Raw genomic sequence first — 22,678 nt, 5'->3', positions numbered from 1 at the left:
CACAGGTTCAAAACATGGGCAGGCTATTGAACTCTCCTTCTTTCTGAGCTGTGATGTCTGCAGTGCATGCAGTAACTCATGGAGAAGGGAGGATGAAGGGGTACGTTACCAGGTCGAAAGCTCATTACACACATACAGAAACACCCATTAGTAAAATGTATGGGTCCCGGGTGTGAAACCTTTGGCTTTGCTAATGCTTGACTTCTTTGTCCTATATGGCCACAGTGGATGCCTTTAAAAAACAAAATGGGCACTGTGGGGGTGCGCATATCTGTGGTGGATATCTTTGAATGGAATTTCTTAAAGTGTAAGAAAAACCATTGATAGGTGGCCACTGTGGATGCATGTATGTGCATCTGCAGTGGCAAATCTTTCAATGTGCTTCTTTATATTTTAAGAAACTCCATTTAGATGTTTGCCATGGACCTGTGCGCACCTGCGGCTGCCAAATGTGGGGCTTGTTTAAATAAAACTAAATACACTTGGATGGGGATTATGCCCCCACCCAGTGTTCTCTCTATCCTAAGAAATTGATATAAGCCATCCACACATCCAAGGTTTACCTGAACCCTTCTGTAGTGGGATCAATGACTTGTGCCGTCTTATATTACTTGTTTACCTGATTGTATATTGCTATGTTTTCTGTACGTTACTGTTATCCTATTATGTTAGTGACTATTATACTGCTCCCATTATCTCTGTCCATTCCTGCTGCCCCTACCCCTGTCTCTGTGAAGCGCTCTGATATCCGTAAGGATCTTGTTCGCGCTATATAAAACTTTGAATAAATAAATAAATAAATAAATAAATAAATGAAGAGAGCAACAGGGAAAGAAGAGAGACCAGGAAGTGAGAGGAGAGAAAAAAAGTCCCTCATACATACTGCATTAAAAGATTTGATGTTAACTACAGATAGATGCAAGCCACCCAATCAAAACAATGTGAGAATGAAAAACTCCTTGGGTGGGGCAAACATGAGGATAAGGAGGAACGTCATCCAAGCAGGAAAGTAGAATAGACAAGGAAACCGTCCAACCATGAGTAAGGGACTGACCCAAACAACTGTTAGCAATAGGCCTGTTAACAATCGGTACCATTAACAATAGGCCCGTTAACAATAGGCCTGTTAACAATAGGTACTGTTAACAATAGGTCTTCCACAACACACAGTTAAAGCTGCCCTAGTCAAAACCTAAAAACAGTGGGTGAGAACTGTATACTGTGATGTGCAGTAGAAAAGAAATATACATTTCCTAATGTCAAAAACAGTCGGCAAAACCAGCTCATTTCATTGTATGATCCAGACACTGGTAAAAGCACTGGGTTCATGCATTTTAGGCAGGGAAAGAAGCATCTCTGATTGTTGCTTATTACTGAGATGTTTTTATTTGCTGGCTGCTCAAATGTCACTACGGATTGCAGCATCATTCTGAATATTATCTTCGAATTACTGAAATTGAAACTTGTTAAAATATGTTATCACTGGCAGACGTTGCCAATCCCTTGATTCTGTGATATGTAATAAAGCATCTCCAGAAAATAACAGCTGAGTGGAGCTGTGTGATGTGTGAAGACATCTTTTTTAGGTGTGTGTTGGGCTGGAGAACAGTTTACAACCTGGCTTAGGTTTCACAAGGGTTGCTCAGATGCTTTCGCTGTGCTGTACATTTTAGCTCTGCATCTACTGGTTTTATAATGGTTAGTAAATCACCTAATGCTTTGTGTGGCTTTGCGCCACCCATTCGCACACGTACACACAACCTTCATAAGTAGCCCTCCGTTTTATTGCAGACACATTCATCTTATGAATTAGCTCAACACTGAGCCATCACACATCTGGAAATCTTTATGAAGCCAGAGACGTTTTAATGCATGGGCAAAGTGGCCTCTGGCCCAGGTCCCAGCCGTTCATGCCCCCCCAGCTCTGTTCTGCAGTCTTGCCCTGATGACCTTGCATAGTTCTTAAACAGATTATTTTCAATATTGTTTCTCTTTAATTTATTTCTAATGTGAGTGATGAGTGTGTCTATTACAGACATTTTGCAGAGAAATGTTGTGTTTATGTTTCATGCGACATTCATTAAAAAAGTTTCCTTTGGATCAAAACAGGACTTCACATATGAGAAATGGGAGATCGTCTCAGAGATTAATTGCAGTAATATTAGTGAGCTGCTGCTGTGTTACAATAATAAAACACAAGTCACTGTCCTTGAATATTAGATGTAACAACTTTGGAATTTGGATGAATGCGTCTGTGCACTGTGATTAGGCCAAAGATGGCCTGAAAGAGCTGAAACTGGATCATACATTCAAAGGTGTTCTAAACAGGGGCCTCCAAAATACGTTCAGTCCCGGGCCCCCAAAATCCTTAAGATGTCCCTGCGTGAAGCCTCCAATAGATGAGGCTTGTACACAAGGTACTGGATCTCTGCTGTCAGATTCATCTGTAAATGTCATACTCTGAAGAGATCCCCCTTCCCATTCAACTTCCTATGCATATCCTGTTTTTATATGCAGTTGAGTGAATCACGAGTTGAAGGATCATTGTACTCCCTGCAAGGTACACACAAAATCTAAATAGGTAAATGCTACCCTGAGGTGAAGCGCATTGAAACAGGTAGACACAGAAATAAGCTTCTGTGACACTGGTGATGTCAACCTTTGACAGATTTTTTTGAACGACATGTACAACTTCAGGTGCTACATTAGGACTCACATAAAAAACTGCGAGGCATGCAGTCACACAGCACAGCGCAGCAAGTCACCTTGCTGCGCTGTATGACAGGGAAAGGGCAGGAATGCACCGTATTTAAAAGAATACAGTACATTCCTGCTTTTGTTCCTGCGCTAGCGCCATTTTTTCTGCTTAGCGCCAACGCAAGCACCCATGTACCATCTTGAAAGAGTGCCTGCATTGTAATCAGAATTGTTTTTGTGCAGGAACGGGCATCTTACTCCACAAACACAATCCTGAGAGGCATGTTCCCCTTTCAAAGTGTGCTTCAGAATGCAGCTCACATAAAAAGAGGAAATAGCGAGGAGAAATAAAGATATAACTGGATTCAGATTGGGGCACAGCACTGAAACTACTATGCTCCACATCGTGGACGATGCCCTCCAAGCCCTAGACCAAGGCAAAACCTGCCTTCTAATCCTCCTAGATCTTTCCTCAGCCTTCGACAGGTCAACCATGAAAAACTACTCGAACGCCTCAAACTCAGGATGGGTTTGGATGGCTCTGTCTTAGAATGGTTTAGGCCCTGAAACTGACCTTCCAATGGCTCGCCTCTAACCAACTCAAACTCAATGCAAAGAAAACTGAATTTCTTCTAATATCCCCTACAAAAGCCAACCCGGAGATTCAGATGTGGATCAAGGTCATCACATCCTTAAACTGCCCGCCGACCATCATGGACTCGGCCAAATCTCTGGGTATAATTCTCGACTGCAACCTGAACATGCGGGACCACATCAACTCGATGGCTAAATCAGCCAGGTTCTACCTGAGCTACCTATGGAAGCTGAAACCCTTCCTCGATGCTCCTGACCTAAAAATGGCAGTCCAAGCACAAGTCATCTCTAGGCTGGAATATGGCTGTTCCACCCTCTCAGGATTACCCAAGATCTCATTGGCACCTTTAAAAGCTTGCCTCAACGCGGCCACCAGACTACTTACTGGCACTAGGAAATTCGACCACATCTCTCCACATCTGAAAGTTTTGAACTGGCTCCCCCTCAAGGCCAGAATAAAGCTGAAACTGGCATGCATTACACACAAGCCTCTATAAGCAAACTCCCCGGCTTATCAGGCACAGAAACTAGTGGTATCTGGAGGAAGAAGGAACTCCCGGTCTGCCAGAGACCTCTTGCTCCAACCTGCCCATTTTCGGAACAAAAGAACCTACAATCGGGCTTTCTCCAGGGCTGCACTCAGAATTTAGAACTCTTTCCCACCCCCATCAGAAGAATCCCTTCTCTAGCACGCTTCAAAAAGGAGGCCAAAACTTTCCTCATGGGTAAATTCCTCGTCTAAGTTCTGCCTTCAACCACCACACTGTGCCTGACTAATCTAAGACTATCACCTTTTCCTCAGATCACCAATTCACTCCACCAAGAAACTGTGGGTTTTTTGGCGGATTCTGACTGTAATTGTAGCCATACACTTGTGTCCCTCTTTTCCCCTATGGGTCTAGCACCCTGCCCCTCTCCAATCGTTTTGTATACTTCAGTACTTCTAAGCCTTTTGTTTGTTCACTCTGTAAACCTTGTAAAGCGCTCTGATACCCTCACGGGTCAAGTTCGCGCTCTATTAAACACTAAAATAAATAAATAAATAAGTATCTCCTTTGGCATGCCTCATCTGGGAAGGTGTAGCAATTTTGCACATTCCGAGGTCTACCGCCTCTGGTGAATCTGGGAATGTGTCAAAATCCATGGGAGTTGCGTGGGAACACCCACGCAACGCCCATGGAATGCCTTCCCAGGGCAGAGGCTGCTCATCTACACTCATCGTCTTGATGTGGTTAATCATGCGCTTCAACTGAATAGGGCTCTGGTAGGGTCAGATGGCTAAGTAGTGACAAAGGATCACCATCAAACCTAATGAACAAGCGCCTCCGCAGTAAATCATGACCAACATTTTCTCATCCAATTCAAGGTCATCACGCATTCTTAACGCTAATAGAATACGTTTTCACCTAGAAGATTGGCTGTGAGCACAATGATGCCACAAACTAAAAAGTTTATGTTCCATCATACGGCAATTCCAGTTGACTTGACTGGTGTGTTATATCAGATATTCTTAATGCAGATGAAGCTGGTCAGTCATAAACTCATACCCGGCTGGAGTACACCTGGTAAATATGCTGACAAGGAAATGGGGCATTGCAGATGCTATGGAACTAACTGGAAAAAACACAAATTTGAGAATATGGTGCGAAGAATTCAGTTGTGACCCGATTAGCTATCCTAAAGTTTTGGATTTCGGACCACCCGATTTTTTAACTTCTGTTGAGAGTTAGTACTACTAATAACTGTGTCTCACTCAGTGTAAGCTCTGCTAAGATGGACTTGAGTACTATATGCCAGTGTCTGCCTTCTAAAATAAGATCCGGTGCTACACAGCGGGGGTGGTAGGCACTGCGCTGGTTTGACCACCAGCGCGCGTATGTGTGCACCTGTACATGGGCTGAGTGAGTGAGTCTACTGTCTAATTCAGTTCGGTCTCTGTGTGCCGGTAGCTTATTTCAGATTGGACCTGTAAATATAATTTCATTGGGCATTCGCAAAAAAATCATTATTTATTTTTTGGCTGCAATGGGAGTCTGTATTGCTAACTATGAGTTTGTAGTAATTCATTGCAAGTCTGTACTGCTTTGCTGTATTCGTACTGTAAGTGAAAGCTGCACCAGCATATGAACTCCCCATTGGCTCCACATGGAGAAAAGATTAACATCTTTTTCTATAGCTATAAAAAAAACTCCCACGTGCAAATGTAATATTGATTTGGCCATATTTGCACTCCTTCAAATACTTTGGGTGTTGCGGTATTTTACTTAGTCAATCTATATTGGGTTTCAAACTATAAGCTACCCTACTGGGCCAAGTTATTGCAGTGCTGGCCACAAGGTAGGACTAAGCCTACCCCCAGACAATAGACCCATTTGGAGAGGATTAGCCTGCTTCTGGGAGAGAAAAAGATTAGGAGAGAAATCTGTATGGGCAAATTAACCCCCAATTACTGACATGCCTGTTATCCAGACCCCTGTCTCTACCCACGGGAAAGGCTCTCTTTTTAATTTTTTGGATTGATGGTACCACCTTGCTGTGTAAGTAGGGGTGGAGCTAAAGTCGTTTGAAGTTCTGTGGCTGACCAAAGCTTGAATTTACCATTTTTTGAAAACCCCCAAAACACAGTGCAGTTGGTTGAAACAGGGGTGAAAACATGATGTGACATCTTTGGATTGAGAACAGTGGCCCACCTTTTAGAACGCTCTACCTTTACTTTTAGGACAGAGGAAGAATTCTGAGAAACCCTGAGACCTGCAGAGGACAAGGACAGATGGGCCCTACGTAGATGAACTCCTCTTTGGAGTGGAGTTACACTCTTGCTTTGTCAATATACAAGGAGTATGCAGTTCCTAAAGTTGTCATAAAGGCGAACACCACAAGTGTATACCCATGGCAGTGGTGTTTGGTGGAATGTGAATATTCAGGAGCAAAAGCCCTCACTCACCCAAATGAGTGGCATGCTTCATCATTGGGTAGCTCCTCATTGGGCTGGTGCTGCAGTGCCCAAGTGGCCCCTTGAGGGGACTCTTTGGTGGAGATCTTATAGAATGACATGCTGTAGCAAGCATATAGTGAGGGTATTTGAGAGGCGTAGATTGGAAGGGAAGTGAGTGAAATGTTAAAATTGACTCAGGGCCACAATACCACTATTTTATTATAATAATGGTTCTTGTCAAGTTTAAAAACAGAGTAAAACTAAACAGGAAATAAAGTTTATTTCTGTTTATAAAGTTAAATACTGTCAGGGTCAACATTTTCCTTGCCTTGAATGAAGACATGAATGATCTGTGGCAATTCTTCTGGACTGTCAAATTTTCTAATCTACAGAGGACTGGGACAGGTGTTCAAATTGGCAAAGTGCCCAATCGAATAAATCACTTGTGAAGTGTAGATAAGTCAATGTCTCGTACTGGAACTATAATGAAGAGAGGAAAAGAAGTCCGATCTGAAAGAAAATGGTGAGAGAGGCATTTGATTTTAGGCATCTCCGTCAAGTCTTACCATTGTAAGTGCATTATTTAAAAGCAGTGTTTTAGCATTCAACACGGATGCATATCAGGATGATCATGGAAGTGGCCCCTGTGCATGGTACTATCAGTAGTGATAGACTGGAAAAGAGAAACATGAAATGAACAAATGTCGGACACCCCACACTCAGTGTCAAGCACTGTGAAGGGCAGCAAGAGAAACATCCACTATGTCTTACCCTCATTGAGTATTAATCAGGTCCCTTGGGTATTACAGGGAAAACCGTGCTGTGTGTGGTCTCTGGAAACCGACAAAGTATAGTCAACATTAAGCCCCAAATTGAGAAAGTCCAAAAAAGGGGGGAAATGGAAGATATACTCACAGCATTGAGCGCGGTAATTGCCGGCTGACCTAACCTCTCACTCCAATCCCGGAGGTGCCACGGGAGGGGAGGTCGTCGCTAAAATATCTGCTGTTTGCGCCATAGCATCCTGTGTCAGCCGTGACTCCTCGTGTGTGGGAGCGGCACGTCACAGCATGCGCCTATCACTATAGCATACTGTGGAGGCACTCAACAGCTAGAAGGGTAGCAAACGGAGGGGCACGGCTAAGCGGTCAACATGTTGGAGTGTTACAAGTCACAATATATGTATACATTAAAAGGTGACTGATCAAATAGAGAACCAGAGTATGTTATATCCACAAGGGACTCAGAAAAAAATGTGTGTCAAAATAATATTGAAAGGGAGGAATATATGTCAATGAAGATGGAATGCAGGCTGGAAAACAGATGTAAGTGTGTGTTATATAAATCCACCTCTATGGCATGGCTACAAGATATTCTGAAGTGACTAATGTTGATCAGGTTATATCATCATTGAGACCAGTGATACAGGTTTGGAGGCGGAACACCCAGTATTCTTTTCTATAAAGGAGAGCGTTTTACTTGCATTGTGCCGGGTCTCCATGGTTGTTCATTCCAGATGCACAGCTCCTGGGCTTTCCCTCATTAAAGGTTGAGCAGTTACAAAAAATATACTCTACAAATCTTAAGCAATTCAGAGGCCAGGAATATAAAATCCTAAACTCCTGGTGAATGGAGCACACCACTCGGAGCAAACCATAAAGAACATGTAAATGGTCCTTCCTGGCCAGATATACCCTGCTTTTCAATGGCTGTATGTGAGCAACACTCCAAGACAACACCAGATTACGGAAATACTAAGCAGGATTTACATAAAGTGCATCAGAGTCCATAGGGCTACGTGCTACCTAGGGGGAGTGTGCCATTTCAAGGAGAGAATGCGGGCTTCCCCATGTTCCAGTTTTCACCTACGAAAAGGGAAAGTGACCCTGTGGTATTGTGGACCGCCACTGCACTTCACTCACAGGAGCTCCCACAACATGCCAGTGCCCCATGGGTATTGTATAGCGACATTGTGCTGCGCTTAAGGGACATCGTGGGGAGATCCAGAGCTCCAGGAGCACTGGTGTGCCTCACTCACTCCCCATGTCTGTGTCTGGAGTGAGCGCACAGGAGTTCCCAGCCACACTGACCGCAGGCTGGAGAAGTAAGTCGGCTCTCTCATAGCACTCAAAGGCTGTACCAGCCGGGCAGGATTGTGAGGACTGTGGGGCTCCCTGGTGGCCCCATTCACAAGTTTGGCATGTATCCCAGTTAAGGCCAGTTAAGGCAACAGTCTTCAGTTTTAGCGCCATGAAACCCAAGGGTGGACGCGCGCTGTACAAGTGCTTACTAACATAACACATAACTCACACAAGCCCGAGGCACCTGGACATGAAAGAAAATACACCACAAGAGTCTCAAGAAAGGAAAAGAAAATTGAAAAACAAACTGAGCAGCCACAACAACCTTTTAAAGGGAGTGTAATGGCTGGCTCAGGCCCATTAGCCAGCAGGGCGATGACAAAAAATTGCATATTAGTCTGGATGTACTCAAAAGAGGACAGTGGCACCAGGTAAGTTGGTTGTACTTGAGGGGCTGCCCACAATGAGCTCCAAATGATTTCAGTTTCAGTCACCCCAGATCCCTGGGGCACAAAAGCATAATCTGTGACAATTTACTCATTGTTTCAAGCACTTTAGGAGATGTGACTTTCCTTTTAAGGTGTGGTTTGCATCAGCCTTTGTTGCAAGACCCTGTTGTTGCTTTGCAGCTAAGTGGATGGTAAGAAAATACATCGTAAACTGTGCTATATTGAACACTGTAAACCTTTTTGACATGCAGGCAGCTGACTGTAAATCATTGCATATGCTTTTAAAACACTGAAATGTGGCATTTTCCTGAAATGTTTCCATATTGATTTGCAATGTTCTACATTTATATTTTGCCTTTAACTATTGTGTGACACCCTGACAAACCCAGGCTTGACTTTTCATAAATGTAACCATTATTTTGTGTGAGGCATATGGGGTTACTGTGACTTTCTGGTTCCTGGCTTGCTAGGCACATTTGTACAGTTGCCTCTAGAGCAGGTGATCCAGGGTATATTTAGGTGGTTACTTTTGACCTGTGGGATCTTTCTTTAGTGAATGCCCTCTCATGCTTGTGAGGCCCTTTAGAGTGTGTCACCATATGTATTTCCACCTGTATTCTTGTATATATCAATTTGTTAATATTTAACTTGTGTGTGTAATAAAGTACTTTTCTGTTTTTTAGGAAAAATCCCTGATTGGACATTGCATCATGATGCGTTGTTGGTTGCTGAACTCTGTGTCTCTAGCCCACAGCATCTCCCCTAAGCCTTGGACTGCTTTGTTTTGCTATCCTAAGAGTTAAGGACTAAAAAAGGGTACTTAGTTCCTAGTTGGGGTCTCCTCAAAATAGGAGGCTTCAGGACACCAGTGGCAAAGGGTTACAATTGGGGCCCAGTACCATCTGCCTGCTCCACGGCCACCTGTCATGGATTCCTTGCATATGGCTTCTGTATTTCCCATATTGTGTGAATGTTATATATACATATCCACTTTAAGTGTGTCACAATTATCTTCCATGTCTATGTAAGAGAGTAATAAAGCCCTGATTCACAATGTCAAGAATCTTCTCTTGTAAGTGTCCTGTCATTTTAGAAATTTACAGGCATTTACAAGAGGATTCCTAGAAATCTTTGACAAACATCAATTTCCATTAGTGATTTATGAAACAAGGTATCCTGTAATTTGTGCATAATAGCCTGTCTCTAATTTCCTTTTTACAGTCGTGTTGTGACATCGTTAATCGCCTGTAATACCTAAATGAACAGCTGCTCAACGTTTATAAGTTATTACAGTTGAGTTTGGGTGCCTCAAGGTGGAAGGCAGGTCACAGAGCATAATTACAGTTGTAGCTTAAACAAGAAAAACTGGAACTGGCTTCTACTTTTTCTGAAAAGAAAAAGTGATTAGCAGAAAGTAGATATTTATGGTAATGTTTATCTTTCCCACAGTATATATTATTGCAGGAAGGAGAGAATATGTGCATTTTTCTACAGAATCTTGGACGCAGCTTTTTAACCTGAATTATAACAAAGTGATTCTAACATCTTTTTGCAAAAAATTGCTAACTGCTTTTGGTGTGTTTAATTCTGCAGGACAGATTCTGCTCTTATTCTTCTCTTCTATGAACTCGGCAAATAGCCTGATCACCACCATATCTGTTAATTTGCAAACAATCTACTATTTTAAAGAATCCTGAGTGCTCCCGTGTTGCGAGGATGGATAGGCAGACTCTGGCAAGTATTGGTTTTGAGTAACTTCCTAGCTTGTGCTTTACCCAATAAGGGATTCACTATCGACTGTACAAAGATTCCCACCCATGTATCCAAACACCTGGGCTAGCCTGTGGCCAATGCCAGCTTTGAAGCCAACTGTTATGATCAAGCTCCACAGAGCACCTTTTGCATGTGAGCCGTGTTGGCTTTTTGCATTCAGATCATCTTCATATGGAGACAACAACATCACTTGCCATCAGCATAAGCTGTCGTGGTAGGGGCTAGAGGCGAATGCCTTCCTCTATTTCTGGTTTTCGATCCAGCATTGTAGGTTAGAGATTTCTCTTTTAGTATGGTGACTTGTAATGACCGGAATCACCAGGTGAGGAAAAGTCATGCACTTCCTGCAGGTGGAAGTGGCTGCTCTCTGGTGAAAACAAACAGATACTGCAGGCAGGCGTGCAACGCCCATAGGGCTGAAAGGGATTCAGCCCCCGCCGTTGTGTGTCTCAGCCCGGGCTGCTGCAGCTTGAGCTGCGGTGGGCTCGACTGGGCAGTGTCTGGAGTCTTATCTCTGGCATGCCTGAGTTTTTCACAGGTCTTTAAAGACCTTTTGCATATTTACATACATTTGTATAGTGGTTCCCAAGGCTTAGTTTTTTTCTGGTTCCTGCACCCCTTGGGCCCCCACTCTGCCTTAGTGTGAGAATGCATTTTATGAAAAGGAATATTTAATGTAGGGTTGCCAAAAGAAAAACGGTGGACATTTTTTTGTTTAAAGAGCCTGCAAAGTGCAAAGTCCTCGTCTTGACACTAAATAGGGTTATATATGAAAAGTATGTATTCATTTGTAATGTGACTTTTCTGTCTTTGTTCCCTTTAATTATCAGTCATGGATCATTAAGGCAGTCCTAGAACATAATTACAAAAGCTCTCTATTTATATGTGCTGTTCCAAGTATGCACAGATAAGTGCTGAAAATAATCTTTAGGTGACTGCTTATTTTTGTACCGTCTGGGACATCAATATAATGAGCTGGCAACCCTAATCACAAGAGTGGAATTTTGCTGCAGGATGTGAACAATATTTATTTGCTCCACCCTCAATCCCTGAACAGGGCCGTACTGGAAACACAAACCAGCCTTGGCAATTGAGTCAGACCAGCCGCAAGGGAAGGGGAGGCATGGGAGGGTGCACGTGGAAAACACTGCAGCTGCTTTTGGCACAGCACTGCTGCCAAACCGGCCTCTTGTACCAAAAACGACCCCACCAGTCCAAAACTGGCCCTAACCCTTCCAGCCCACCGAAAAAACGCCCGATGCCCGCTCCGGACAGTCTGGCCTTATCCCTGGCTAATGCCATGATAGCAATAGTTTAACTTATATCTGAAACCGTACGCCAGCCCTCAATAACATGCTGAGTTACTTCAAGTGTCTGGGAATGTACCCTGCATTCAGACAGCTCACTCCACATTTACGCCCTTCACTTTCACATTCACCCTGCACTAACAGCGATCACAATGCATTCACACTGAACACCAATTACACATACCATTTACACTGCACTCACAATGATCACAATGACCACACATCACTTATGCCACTCCCCATGAACTCACACCGGTCTCCCTCTCCTTACCCTGCAGTCAGGGGCGGATTGGCAAGGCGGGCATTCGGGCATAGGCCGAAGGGCCGGTGCCTCAGTGCCCTCTGTGGGCCGTTTTTTTCTCCCCTGTCCCAGTCCACAGAGAGTGGACTAGGAAAGGGGAGAAAAAAAAACGGCCCACAGAGGGCACTGAGACAGACAGAGAAAATGAAAGCAGCCTCGCTGTGCGGCCGGACAGCGATTGTCAGCTGTGGCCTCTCCTTCACCCCTGCCCTGCCAAGCAATCAAGCTGAGGCTGGGCTGGGGAGGGGTAATTGTTTGCAAGAATCGGCCTCCCTGGGGGCTAGGTGTTTCTCAGGCCTTTGAGCCATTTTCACCTCGGCCCCCCTGGGGCCCATGCAGCCCAGAAACGGTGTTAGTTTTAACACCTCGCCCACAGCCCTTCACATTCAGGCCATAGTGGGCGAGGAAGAATGGGTCTTGCTGTGGGGGCCAGGTCATGTTTGGAATTTTTTTTATTTTATTTATTTATTTATACGATTTTATATAGCGCGGACTTTCCCCGAAGGTGTCAGAGCGCTTCACACTAGGAACAGCAATAATACATGAGGAGAAAAATTACAAGTGGACAAATTACAAAAGCAAACGTTAAGTTACATGAATCAAAAGTGACAATAGTGAGCAACCAAAATACATGAGGTAGCAATCGGAACATTACAGGAGGAAAAAGTGATATGTGTGTGAAGGTTACAAAAGCGTACAAAGTACTGATAGAGGTATAATACTGCAATAAATGGCAGACACTCCAGCACAAGAACAAACGTTATGTAGGAAATGGTGGCACTTGTGCAAGTATCTAAAGCAAACAAAAGTGTGATACCAGAGAAAAGTGACGTGTTCAAGTTACAAAAGGGTACCATACACAGGTACAAGGGTAATACTACAGTAAATGGTAAACACTCAAACTGCCAGAACACACTGGGAAGGCACTTCCCATGCTCCAGTTTCACCTCAGCCTCCCCCCTGGCTACCTGGCTACCTTGGACGACCCAGAAAGCTGTGTTTTGTGCTCCCCTGCCAGGACATTTTCCCGAGGCCTGGTGGGCTGATTAATTTACTAATTGCAGGGGCCTTACCTCTGTTCATGTGCTCCTGAGCTGAAGGTCTGGGGAGGGCTAAGTAGGTTAGTAATAGCAGGGGCTTTGCTGCTCTTCAGGTGCTCCTGTGCTGGAGGGCTAATAATTTTGTGACAGAAAGGGGCCTTGCTATTTTTTTTAGTTGCTCAGCATGTAGGCCATTGTCACCTTGGCCCTGTGTCCTGTGCAAGAACAGTATCCTCCCACTTTCATTCCTTGTCTGTGCAAATGGTGTTTCATGAAAGGCACGCCCCTTGAATGTGGGCCACGCCCCTTAAATATGGGCGACGCCTCTTGAATGTGGCCACTTTTTTCGTCAGTGCCCGGGCCGAATTGTGATCCCAATCCGACCCTGCCTGCAGTCACATGAGCACACTGCTCACTCTGCAATCACAGTAATCACTCTGCACTCAAAATGCACTTGCGCTATTCATCCTCTACCTCACCCTGTAAAAAAAGAAATGTTTGTCAGAAAGGGGCTATAGAGAGATGAGGTGCATTGTTGGCGAGTGGTAGTAAGAGATTTCATGGAGAAGGAGGAAGTGGGGGAGGAGCGCAAAAAAAGACTGTTGCACTGTGCGCGACCAGTGCTAGGGGCAGCAATGGCTGAGAGTGAACCCCTCACCCCCGAAGTTTGGGTCTAGTTGCGCCCCTGACTGCAGGCATATATAGTGTGCATTCTAGTACCCAAAACTCAGTCTTTGTACAAAATACGACAGGATTCAGAAGAACATTGCAGCAACCTATTATTCTTATGGCTAAGTGATGTGATTGTTGGCATGCGTTTTAGTCATTGAGAGAAAGTAGTGCCACCTTCAACTGTCATTATATTGCTCCTAACTCAAGTGTACCTATTGATTTGGGAATTGTGGTGGGAGAAGTCAAAATGCAATTTTTTTCAACCTCTGTAAGTTAAACATTGTTGTCCATTATTATGAGAGTTGTGTGCCCTAATAAATGTCATTTTGAGCGTGGTCTACGACTTGACCATGTAGAAGATCGAATTTGATGATTTTAATTCATTAGCTTGTTGTGTCCGTTTGTTTGTATTTGTTACGTTAATTTATTGTGTTCATTGATGTTATTAATAGTTTGTGCTTCTTTGCTTGTTTGTAAAACCGTTATTTTGGCCATTCAGGCCATAAAAGTACATGGAGGACAATACCCACAATCTTACATAAAAATGTACAATATTTACACTTCCATACTATATACACTGTTTAATAGTACAAACTTCAGTTTGATAAAAAGGTGCAAAACAATCATTGCACTCTGCTCTAAAAGGAACATTGGCTTTTGTCAAATAAATCCTCCCCTAATATTGCTTTAAAAGTCTTCTCCTAGTATGCCACATGGCATTTAAAAACCGAGATACTGCAAATACAATTGAAGGATCAGTATCATATTTTAGAACTCTAAAAGCCTCTGTACAAAGTGTAAACCTTAGATTTTTACATATTTGGATTATCCAATGTTTGGGGGATGACGCATAGGCCGGGCAAAACAACAATACATGCAGATCAGTTTACGCCATTGTTTTACAACTGGGACGCATACTTGAGTTCTCGGTAGCCCATGAACTGGTGTAAGCAGCCAAAGGTAAATTCCCCAATCTGAATTGAAAATACAATTTCCTAGCCATATGTGGCTGGATTGCATCTAACAAGGGTTCCTTCATGTACACCTCTTTCACTTGTAAGAACTCCATTGTCAGCTTGCCCTCTTTAGTGCTCTCCTGTTGAGACAGCAGATTGAATTGCCTGAAATGTTCTACAAGATCCACCCTAGATGTCATGGGGCAGGATGACTCAGGAGACAACCATAGCTCCGACCTCCCAAGCCTGTTCAGAAGACTCTTAATATAGGCTGCCATGGTATTCTGCTGGGATTAGGTCTAGGGAGGAGTTTCTTCAGCTCCTCTTTGTACGGGTTCAGCTCGGGGGTTGTCCATAACCTCCTCCAAAATGTCAAGGGCCTGAGGGCAATCTCTTGGTCAATTAGCCTCATTCCCAAGTCCATGCAGAGGGGAACTAAAGGAGTACTGCGTGGTAGGCCTATGAGCTGTCTCATGAAGGTATTTTCTAGCTTCACAATGTCCATAGAGGAACTATGCCACCAAAGTTCCGCTCCATATAATGTTGCCCCTCTTGCTTGGGCTTTATACATCTCCTCTACAGGGGCTGCTAGCTTGAAAACGGATGTTCTCAACATTTTCATTATCCCCCCCCTCTGTCTGAGTAAGCCTAAGCTGTGCTTTAGTCATCTGGGGGCCCCAGCCAAATTGTTCAGACAATGTGATGCCCAAATAGTCAAAGGTCCTAACTTTGTAAAGGAGGGTACCATTAAGAGAGGGGTTTGGACGCGAGATTTTTGGAGGGTTGAAGACTATAAATTTGGTCTTAGATAAATTAATCTCCAAACCTCTCATGTTACAAAACTGTGCAAACCCATCCAAGATGCATTGGATGCCTAGGGGGTACTTGGACAATAACAAAGTATTGTCTGCAAACATCAATGCAGGTATCCTCCCGGTGGCAAGCTGTGGGGGATCGATTTCTTTTATATTGTTTAAAAAGGCAATGAGCCCGTTGATGTATAGACAAAATAATGTGGGTGCTCGTACGCATCCCTGTCTCACCCCCTTTCTGGCAGGGAAGCGCGAGGAGAGTTCCCCATGTTTTCCGCATCTAACCTGTGCATAGTTGTCTGTATGTAACCTCACCAGCACATTGAAGAGTTATGGAGGAATGCCAAGCTCAACAAGCACCGCCCACAACTTCTTCCTTGGCACAAGGTCGAAGGCCGACTTCAGATCAACGAATATAAGATAGAGGCTGCCACCCTCCATCTTCACCATTTTCCAGAAAAGTAGCTGGAGTCTGAATATCTGGTCCACGGTTGATATAGGTGATCTGAAGCCGGCCTGGTAGAGGCTCAAAATTCCCTGCTCCTCCATTCACGCCTGAATGCGGACCAATAGAACCCTGCCCATCAGCTTTTGGGTGTTTTCAATCAGGCTGATGGGTCTGTAGTTGGTAGGTAAAAGAGGGCAACCTTTTTTAAAAATGGGTACTATCTCTGCACCTTTCGAGGTGTCTGGAGGGTTCATCCCCTTCAAAATAGCATTGAATAGGGCACACAGATAAGGGGTCCAAGTAATGGGCTTCTCCCGAAACAAATCACCCAGGAGTTTGTCTAGACCCAGTGCTTTGTTGGGTAATAAGCTAGTTATCACACCTTGAACCTCCATCAATGAAATGTCCCCGTCTCCCTCCTAACAGTTCTCCATGATCTTGCTCGAGATATCTAGGCTTGGGGTGCCTTCCACCTCGAAGTCATACAGAGACCCAAAGTGTGATTCCCATGCTTCGGGTGGCAATGTTTAGCTCTATAGCTACGCTTCCCCCTCCTCCCCAGAGCTAACTAGCCTCCAGAACAATTTGAGGTTGTTATCCTTCAGAGCAGACCCCATTGGCCTCCCACCTTTCTAGTTCCCATTCTTTCTTTTCCTGGTGCAAGATCTTCCTGTGCTTTATTCTGGATAGTTTGATTTTTATCCTATCTTTTGCTTTAACCGCTTGCACAAGCTCTTGTTTTGTGTTGCAGCATTTGCTATTATACCAGGAGCATTTGGGTCGATCTAATTCCCTCGTGGCTGATACCGGGCAGAATAAATCTGCCAACTTTGTTACTAACTCCTCATGGATCACTTTAACTTTATCTCTGTCCTCTATGGGTGCCTCTACCTGTCCCAGCTCCCTCATGCTGGCTATCATGGGTATTGCAAGCTAATAAATGTCTGCCAGTTTAGGGGGAGATTGCTGGACATGGTTCCATTTGACTTTCCTTCGATTGTTGGTGGATACTAAGGCACCTGTGTTAGTTATCGGGTATGGGCAAGTAGTAGATAAGCCCAAACTCTCCAGCTTTAGTGTTACAACCAGAGCATTATGATCACTGCCCTGCCTCTGTTGTACATAGAAGTCTTGAACTTTCTCCCAGGATCTCGTTTTAACCATGATATAATCTATTAGCGAAAGCTAACCATCGCGATTGAATGTAAATTTACCAGGATGGTCAGACTTTGTCCTCCCCTTACAAGCCCTCAATGAATGGGACAGCGTGAATGAGTGGATTTCCATGGCTAGAGGGGACCAGACTTTGATTGGGGTGATCTGTGGATCGGGAATTGACCAATAAAGGTCTTCTTCTGAGGTGACCTCCTGAAAATTGCCAGTTAAAGGTTCGAATTGACAATTGAAGTCTACTCCTATGATCATCAGAGTTTCTGGATCCAGGGTTGTGATATAGTGGCCTAGATGGTCTATGGTAGCAGAATTTAGTCTGTTAATCACCGGCCTAGAATAGACAATAATTAGGGCAACTTTCTTCTTGCCAAGGAATGTCAGTAGAACACATTGAATGTCGTTAGTAGGAGTTACCAACTGCTCTGCCTTGCACCCGATATGCGTGCCACCCAGATCGCTAGTCCTCCAAATGGTTGCCCCCCCCCCCCCTGGTAGCCAGGATGTTAAATCGCGTGAAGCCTACCCTCTGTTGTTCTTCACAGGCCCAGGTTTCATGGAATAGGCAAATATCTTGGTTGTCCACAAGAGAGCCCCAGTCAGGACATGTTAATTTGTTTCTCAGTCCTGCTACGTTCCGAGACCAAATTCGTAGATCGTTACTCCTCAATCCTACCCCTATTGTTGTCTTCCTGGAGAAGGAGTGGGGGGAGGGAAGTGCGTCCTGATAGATCCCGGCTTGTTTTGCAAGTACTAGCCTAAGTGCTCCCATATCAGTATAGCTTAACTGGGTTTCGGGAAGGATGGGAGCAGCCTCCTCACTCAGTTGATCACCCTCCAATTGTGTGCTATGCCAGTGGTCTAGTACCCCACCACTAGCTCCATTTGTACCTCTATCAGGACAGTCTTGTTCAGTGAATTTGTCGGAACGCTGTTTCTTTGCTTTAAGGTAGGTGCTGCTAGTATGCTCCACCCACCTTTATTAGCGTGACCTGCTACTGCCCTGGAAGGAATGGTAAACCCTGTTTCAACTGGAGGGTAAAAACTCTTCTCCAGCACCAGATGTGAGCCTTGCGTCATCATTATGGAATAGAGGGAAGCAATCTTTAAGACTGATGCCTAGGCCCTCACTTCGAAAGACCCAGGTGAAACTGGCAATTGCAGCAAAAACTTATTATTCTAGTCCTTGCGCAAACAGATGCTTTGTGGCAATTAAACATCCGCCACATTTTTCCTTAGTAGATTTTGGCAGTCAAAACCAGCCCAAAACATACTGGGGCAGTAAGGTCCAACACAAGAGTTTGCATATTAGTCCCTATTGTCAGTGGGGAATGAGAGGTAATTATGACACCTGATTTAGTCTGATCCCCAGGGTACCAGATTGCACGCTATGGTATATTTACGCCAACCTCACCCACCCTACTCGTAATGAGCGTCCAAGCGGAGGAGACTGCGATGAAGTACACAAAGGTGCAAAAGATGTTAATTTAGGAGTGTTGAGGACAAGAGTCAATGCTTGGAAACCTGAACTTATGGTCAAGAATCAGATAAAACCTATCTAGGAGAATGATGAGCATTCTTTGGAATTACCAAAGTACCTGGAGTCCACACAGATATTTTATCATGCTCAAAGGAATGCAAATTAATGCAGCATGAAGCCATTTAGGCCATGATATTTAGCTATAACTAAGTGATGTTACATGGAAATTGACACACGAAAATCAGTGCAGCTTGGTCAGAAGAATGTTCAGAGCAAGGCCACACAATTAATTTTAAAATAGATTTTGACTGGGATTATTCCAAAAGAGGAACACTAGTAACATGTTAGGAAATAAGAGTCAGAAAGCTAAAATTTGCAAGAGAGGGGGGATGCTGAATGTGATTAGAGATGAGGAATAAAACCTGGAAGAATGAGCCTGGGAGACCAGTGACAGACAGAGACCAAAGGAAGTAATGAGTAACTGCAGAGGTGAGATGACATTTGTATAGAGGCAATGGAAAGGCTAAAAGGCAGGAGAAACGAGAGTAAAAGAAGGCTCGGAGAAGGGAGGAGTGAGAAAGAGACATTGACAAGTTAGGCAATATTGAAATTGTATTCAGATTCATCAGTTTTCCCAAATATGTTGAGTTGCAAATACCTCTGTGACCAATAGCTTCCAGGAATGGCTCTTTTTCACGAAATGGTGGTTCTTCTAAAATCAGATTTGGTGATGGTGAAGCAATGGGACTAAAGGATTCTGAAGCTTTTTGAGTGCTAATGACGGTAGGGAGAGGTAATAGAGTTTGGTCTGGGATATCTCTCCAGGTCTCTATTGCACCTTGAAATGTCTCAGGCTCCCGTCTTCCTTCAGGTGGACGCACCTAGAACATTAGAAATATGACTGTTATTATAGTATGGGTCATCTGCGGAATTAGCTTTTCCAAGATTAATACAAATTGCAAATATGGAGCAGGACTGAAACCAGATTTCTTTCAAAAGCTAAAATATCTCGAGACAGATAAGAAAAGAATTACCACATACACGTTTCGAAAATGCTTTGAAGAGGTAACATGCAGCAGCTTCCTGGCGCTCAGATTTATCAATGACTATTTTGGGGCAGATAATAGACTGGCCTACCCACAGTTCCTTTGCCTTCAGGGTTAACCCAACATGGCCTTTGAAATGCCACTTTTCAACAGGGTAGTTATATGCAAGACCAGTTCATAATCCGCTGCTGTCCGTACGCTCTCGTGCGAGTCTTATCCTGAAATGCAGGTGACCAATAGCACCCAATTGGAAAAATGGGGGCTGGCACTGCTTCTCTTCAGTTGTGACTGAAATAAAAATAGTGAAAACAAAAGCAGTGTCTCCCTTCTCCCTTAATTTAATCATATTTTCTTCCAGTCTGTAGCAAGACAATGATGGTTAAAGGAGTACTCCATTCCTGCCGCTAGGCAAGGAAGCAATAGTTCTACTACAAGACACAAATGCGCGACTGGTGATAGTAGTAGGTAGTTTTACATGACAAGTCCTCTCTGTAAAGCCTCATTCGGACTGTTTCCCCACTGGAAACAAAATTGTAAAGAAAGAAGTAGTGCCCTATTTTTGCCTTCATCTAATGAAATTTACAATCTGTAAAAAATCAACGCTACTTTAATTAATATTCCCTTCTTGTCACCAGGCAAGGAAGCAATGGTTCCGCATAAGTGGAAATCTGTCTCTTAAAAGAGCTATTACCAGGCAGTTGCATGAATTCATGACTGGCGATGCAATAGGAAGCTGTACATGATGGGCCTCCTAAGTAAAGCATCCCTAAGATTGTTTCTCCACTGGAGAACTCTCCACTCACTAGGTATTGATGCCTGGCAGTGGGTGAGAATCCAGCAGGGGTCCATGAGCCGGGGGAGGGGATATCATGAAAAAAATTTGCCAGAGATTGCAGCAGCTACAAATAACTGGTAATCCCTTTCTTACACCGTCCCACTCCCAAAAGCAAGGCCTAAAGTGAGAACACAATTGGTCCTGTAGAAATAAGACCTGAGCAGGGGCATTATGTCTTCCTGTGGGTATGTTAGAGCAGGCTCTATCTAAAGGGTTGCTGGTAGTCAGACAGGTTAGTGTCTTGGTGTGTCCACTTTATGGAGCAAAACAGAAACATGGGTGGTTAGGAGGCATTAGCTTCCTAGTGGCATTTTCTATTTTAGCCATTTTGATACTAGCATTCCCATTAATCACTTCATGGCTAATGTAATATGGCTCCAATAGTGACTACATACTATGAATATAGGGGCCCAATATATTAGTCACTGGTCGCAAAAATCTGGTCACAATTTGATAGCAGTATTTTTTGTGACCAGCAAAAAGTTAACAAACCAACCTATGACTAACAGGTTGTTTTGCTAAATTCCGATTCATAGTAGGTCGCAATCCAACCTACCTCATAAATATAAATGTGGTGGGTTGTATATGTGACACACTCTGATCAGTGGTCTACTATGGTCAGCAAACCACCATGTCTGTGATTGCCTTGATAAGATAATCTTTTAGGTTAAACCCAGGCAGCACACATGCGCTGTGTGCAAGACCTGCTGTACCTAAAAAAACTACTTTTTTTGCTGCCTCCTAACTAATTTGTTAGCCCATATGTCACGTCCGTTCAAATTCAGAGGAGCACTGACCAAGTACAGTTTTCGTACATTTTAATTTTTGAACAGTTGTTTGGGCAGGACATTGTTGCTTTCAGCCCCTTGCTGCTTGTTATTAGTTGCTTTCCAACCATCCGCTGGTTTTAGAATGTTCCCTTTGATCTTCCATGTGTATATTGGGCTGTAAAGGCTTTTACTTGGTCTCTTTTTTACATTTGATTAGCATTTCAGCTTTCCAGTCGCTGCATTTAGTTTTCATCGTTAACGCGGTGTCCGCTTCACGATTGTAGTGCTTTATCTACTTCTATTTACTTTGCCGAGGATGAGCACTTCCCAGTAGTGCACGTTTTTTGTTTCATCTTTAAAGCGTGTCCGCTTCACAATCGCCTCGCTTAATTTTGTTTATTTATTTTAGTGGTAAGGGTGGAGCAAGTTATCAATTTTTTTTTTAATTGTATTGGCGTCGTGAACCTTCTTAGTAATTTTAACATCATATAAAAAGGTAAACAAATACATACTGGTATTTTCAATGTTGGCTTGCTATTCTGAGGTGCAGGTAAATTTACAACATTGCAAAAATTGCTCCATGGTGCTTCCTATATTGAGCAGGTCACTTTGCTGTGCTTCAAAACGCAGCTTGAAAGACACCCAGCAGGATGGCTAAAGAAATGGGATTGGCTAATTCACACACTGTAAGCTACGCTGTTGCAAATTAATTTTGTTATGGTAAGGAAATAAATGCTACAATGCCCCTTGAACTAGCAGGTGCTTGTCACATTCATTCTCTGCTAGTTTGGTGTGACTGAGGAACAGTTTTCATATTGTCAATTCCAAATATGTACATATAACAATAGCTGTAGGAAAATGCCAGCAGTATAAATTGCGTAGTTTTTGGTGGGGCTCCGCACACCACATGCATTTTATCTTGGTATCACCATGCATTAACTAGAGGTTAGTTATTTTTTTTAATCTGCTTCTTAGAAACGCTGCCAACTAAAGCACTGTGTGCTCAGCATTGCAGTGTTTCCTGCTCAGGTTCAGATGTTTGCTTTGCCTGGAATACACAATATTATATAAAGAAGAATTCAGTCCATTAGAAGCATTGCCTTTTCTAATTTTAGTTGATGCTGATTTAATCCTCAGGTGTATTATTTTTTTGTTATTTCTGATAACATGTTCAACTACATCATGAGTTGAAAAAAACACTTCTAATACGTGTTCAATTAGAGTTTTTCTTTCTATGTGGCTTTTGAATACGTTAACACACGTGTATTCCTTTCCTATTCTCTACTTTTATCATTATTTGCCTTTAACAATG

At 43.5% G+C, this 22,678-nt stretch overlaps 1 protein-coding gene across 1 annotated transcript in view; it reads right to left on the bottom strand.

The window, feature by feature from the left end:
* The window catches only part of COL28A1 (collagen type XXVIII alpha 1 chain), a 621,255-nt gene that overhangs the window by 19,815 nt on the left and 578,762 nt on the right, over positions 1-22,678 (bottom strand). The window contains exon 34 of the mRNA XM_078663712.1: positions 19,374-19,596. Within this exon, the coding sequence (XP_078519838.1) occupies positions 19,374-19,596 (223 nt within the window). The remainder of the gene's footprint in view (positions 1-19,373; positions 19,597-22,678) is intronic.

This window comes from Lissotriton helveticus, chromosome 10 (assembly GCF_964261635.1).
Source record: "Lissotriton helveticus chromosome 10, aLisHel1.1, whole genome shotgun sequence".
Classification (NCBI taxonomy): domain Eukaryota; kingdom Metazoa; phylum Chordata; class Amphibia; order Caudata; family Salamandridae; genus Lissotriton; species Lissotriton helveticus.
Note: the sequence above shows the minus strand (reverse complement) of the source record. Positions and strands in the feature narration are given on the sequence as shown.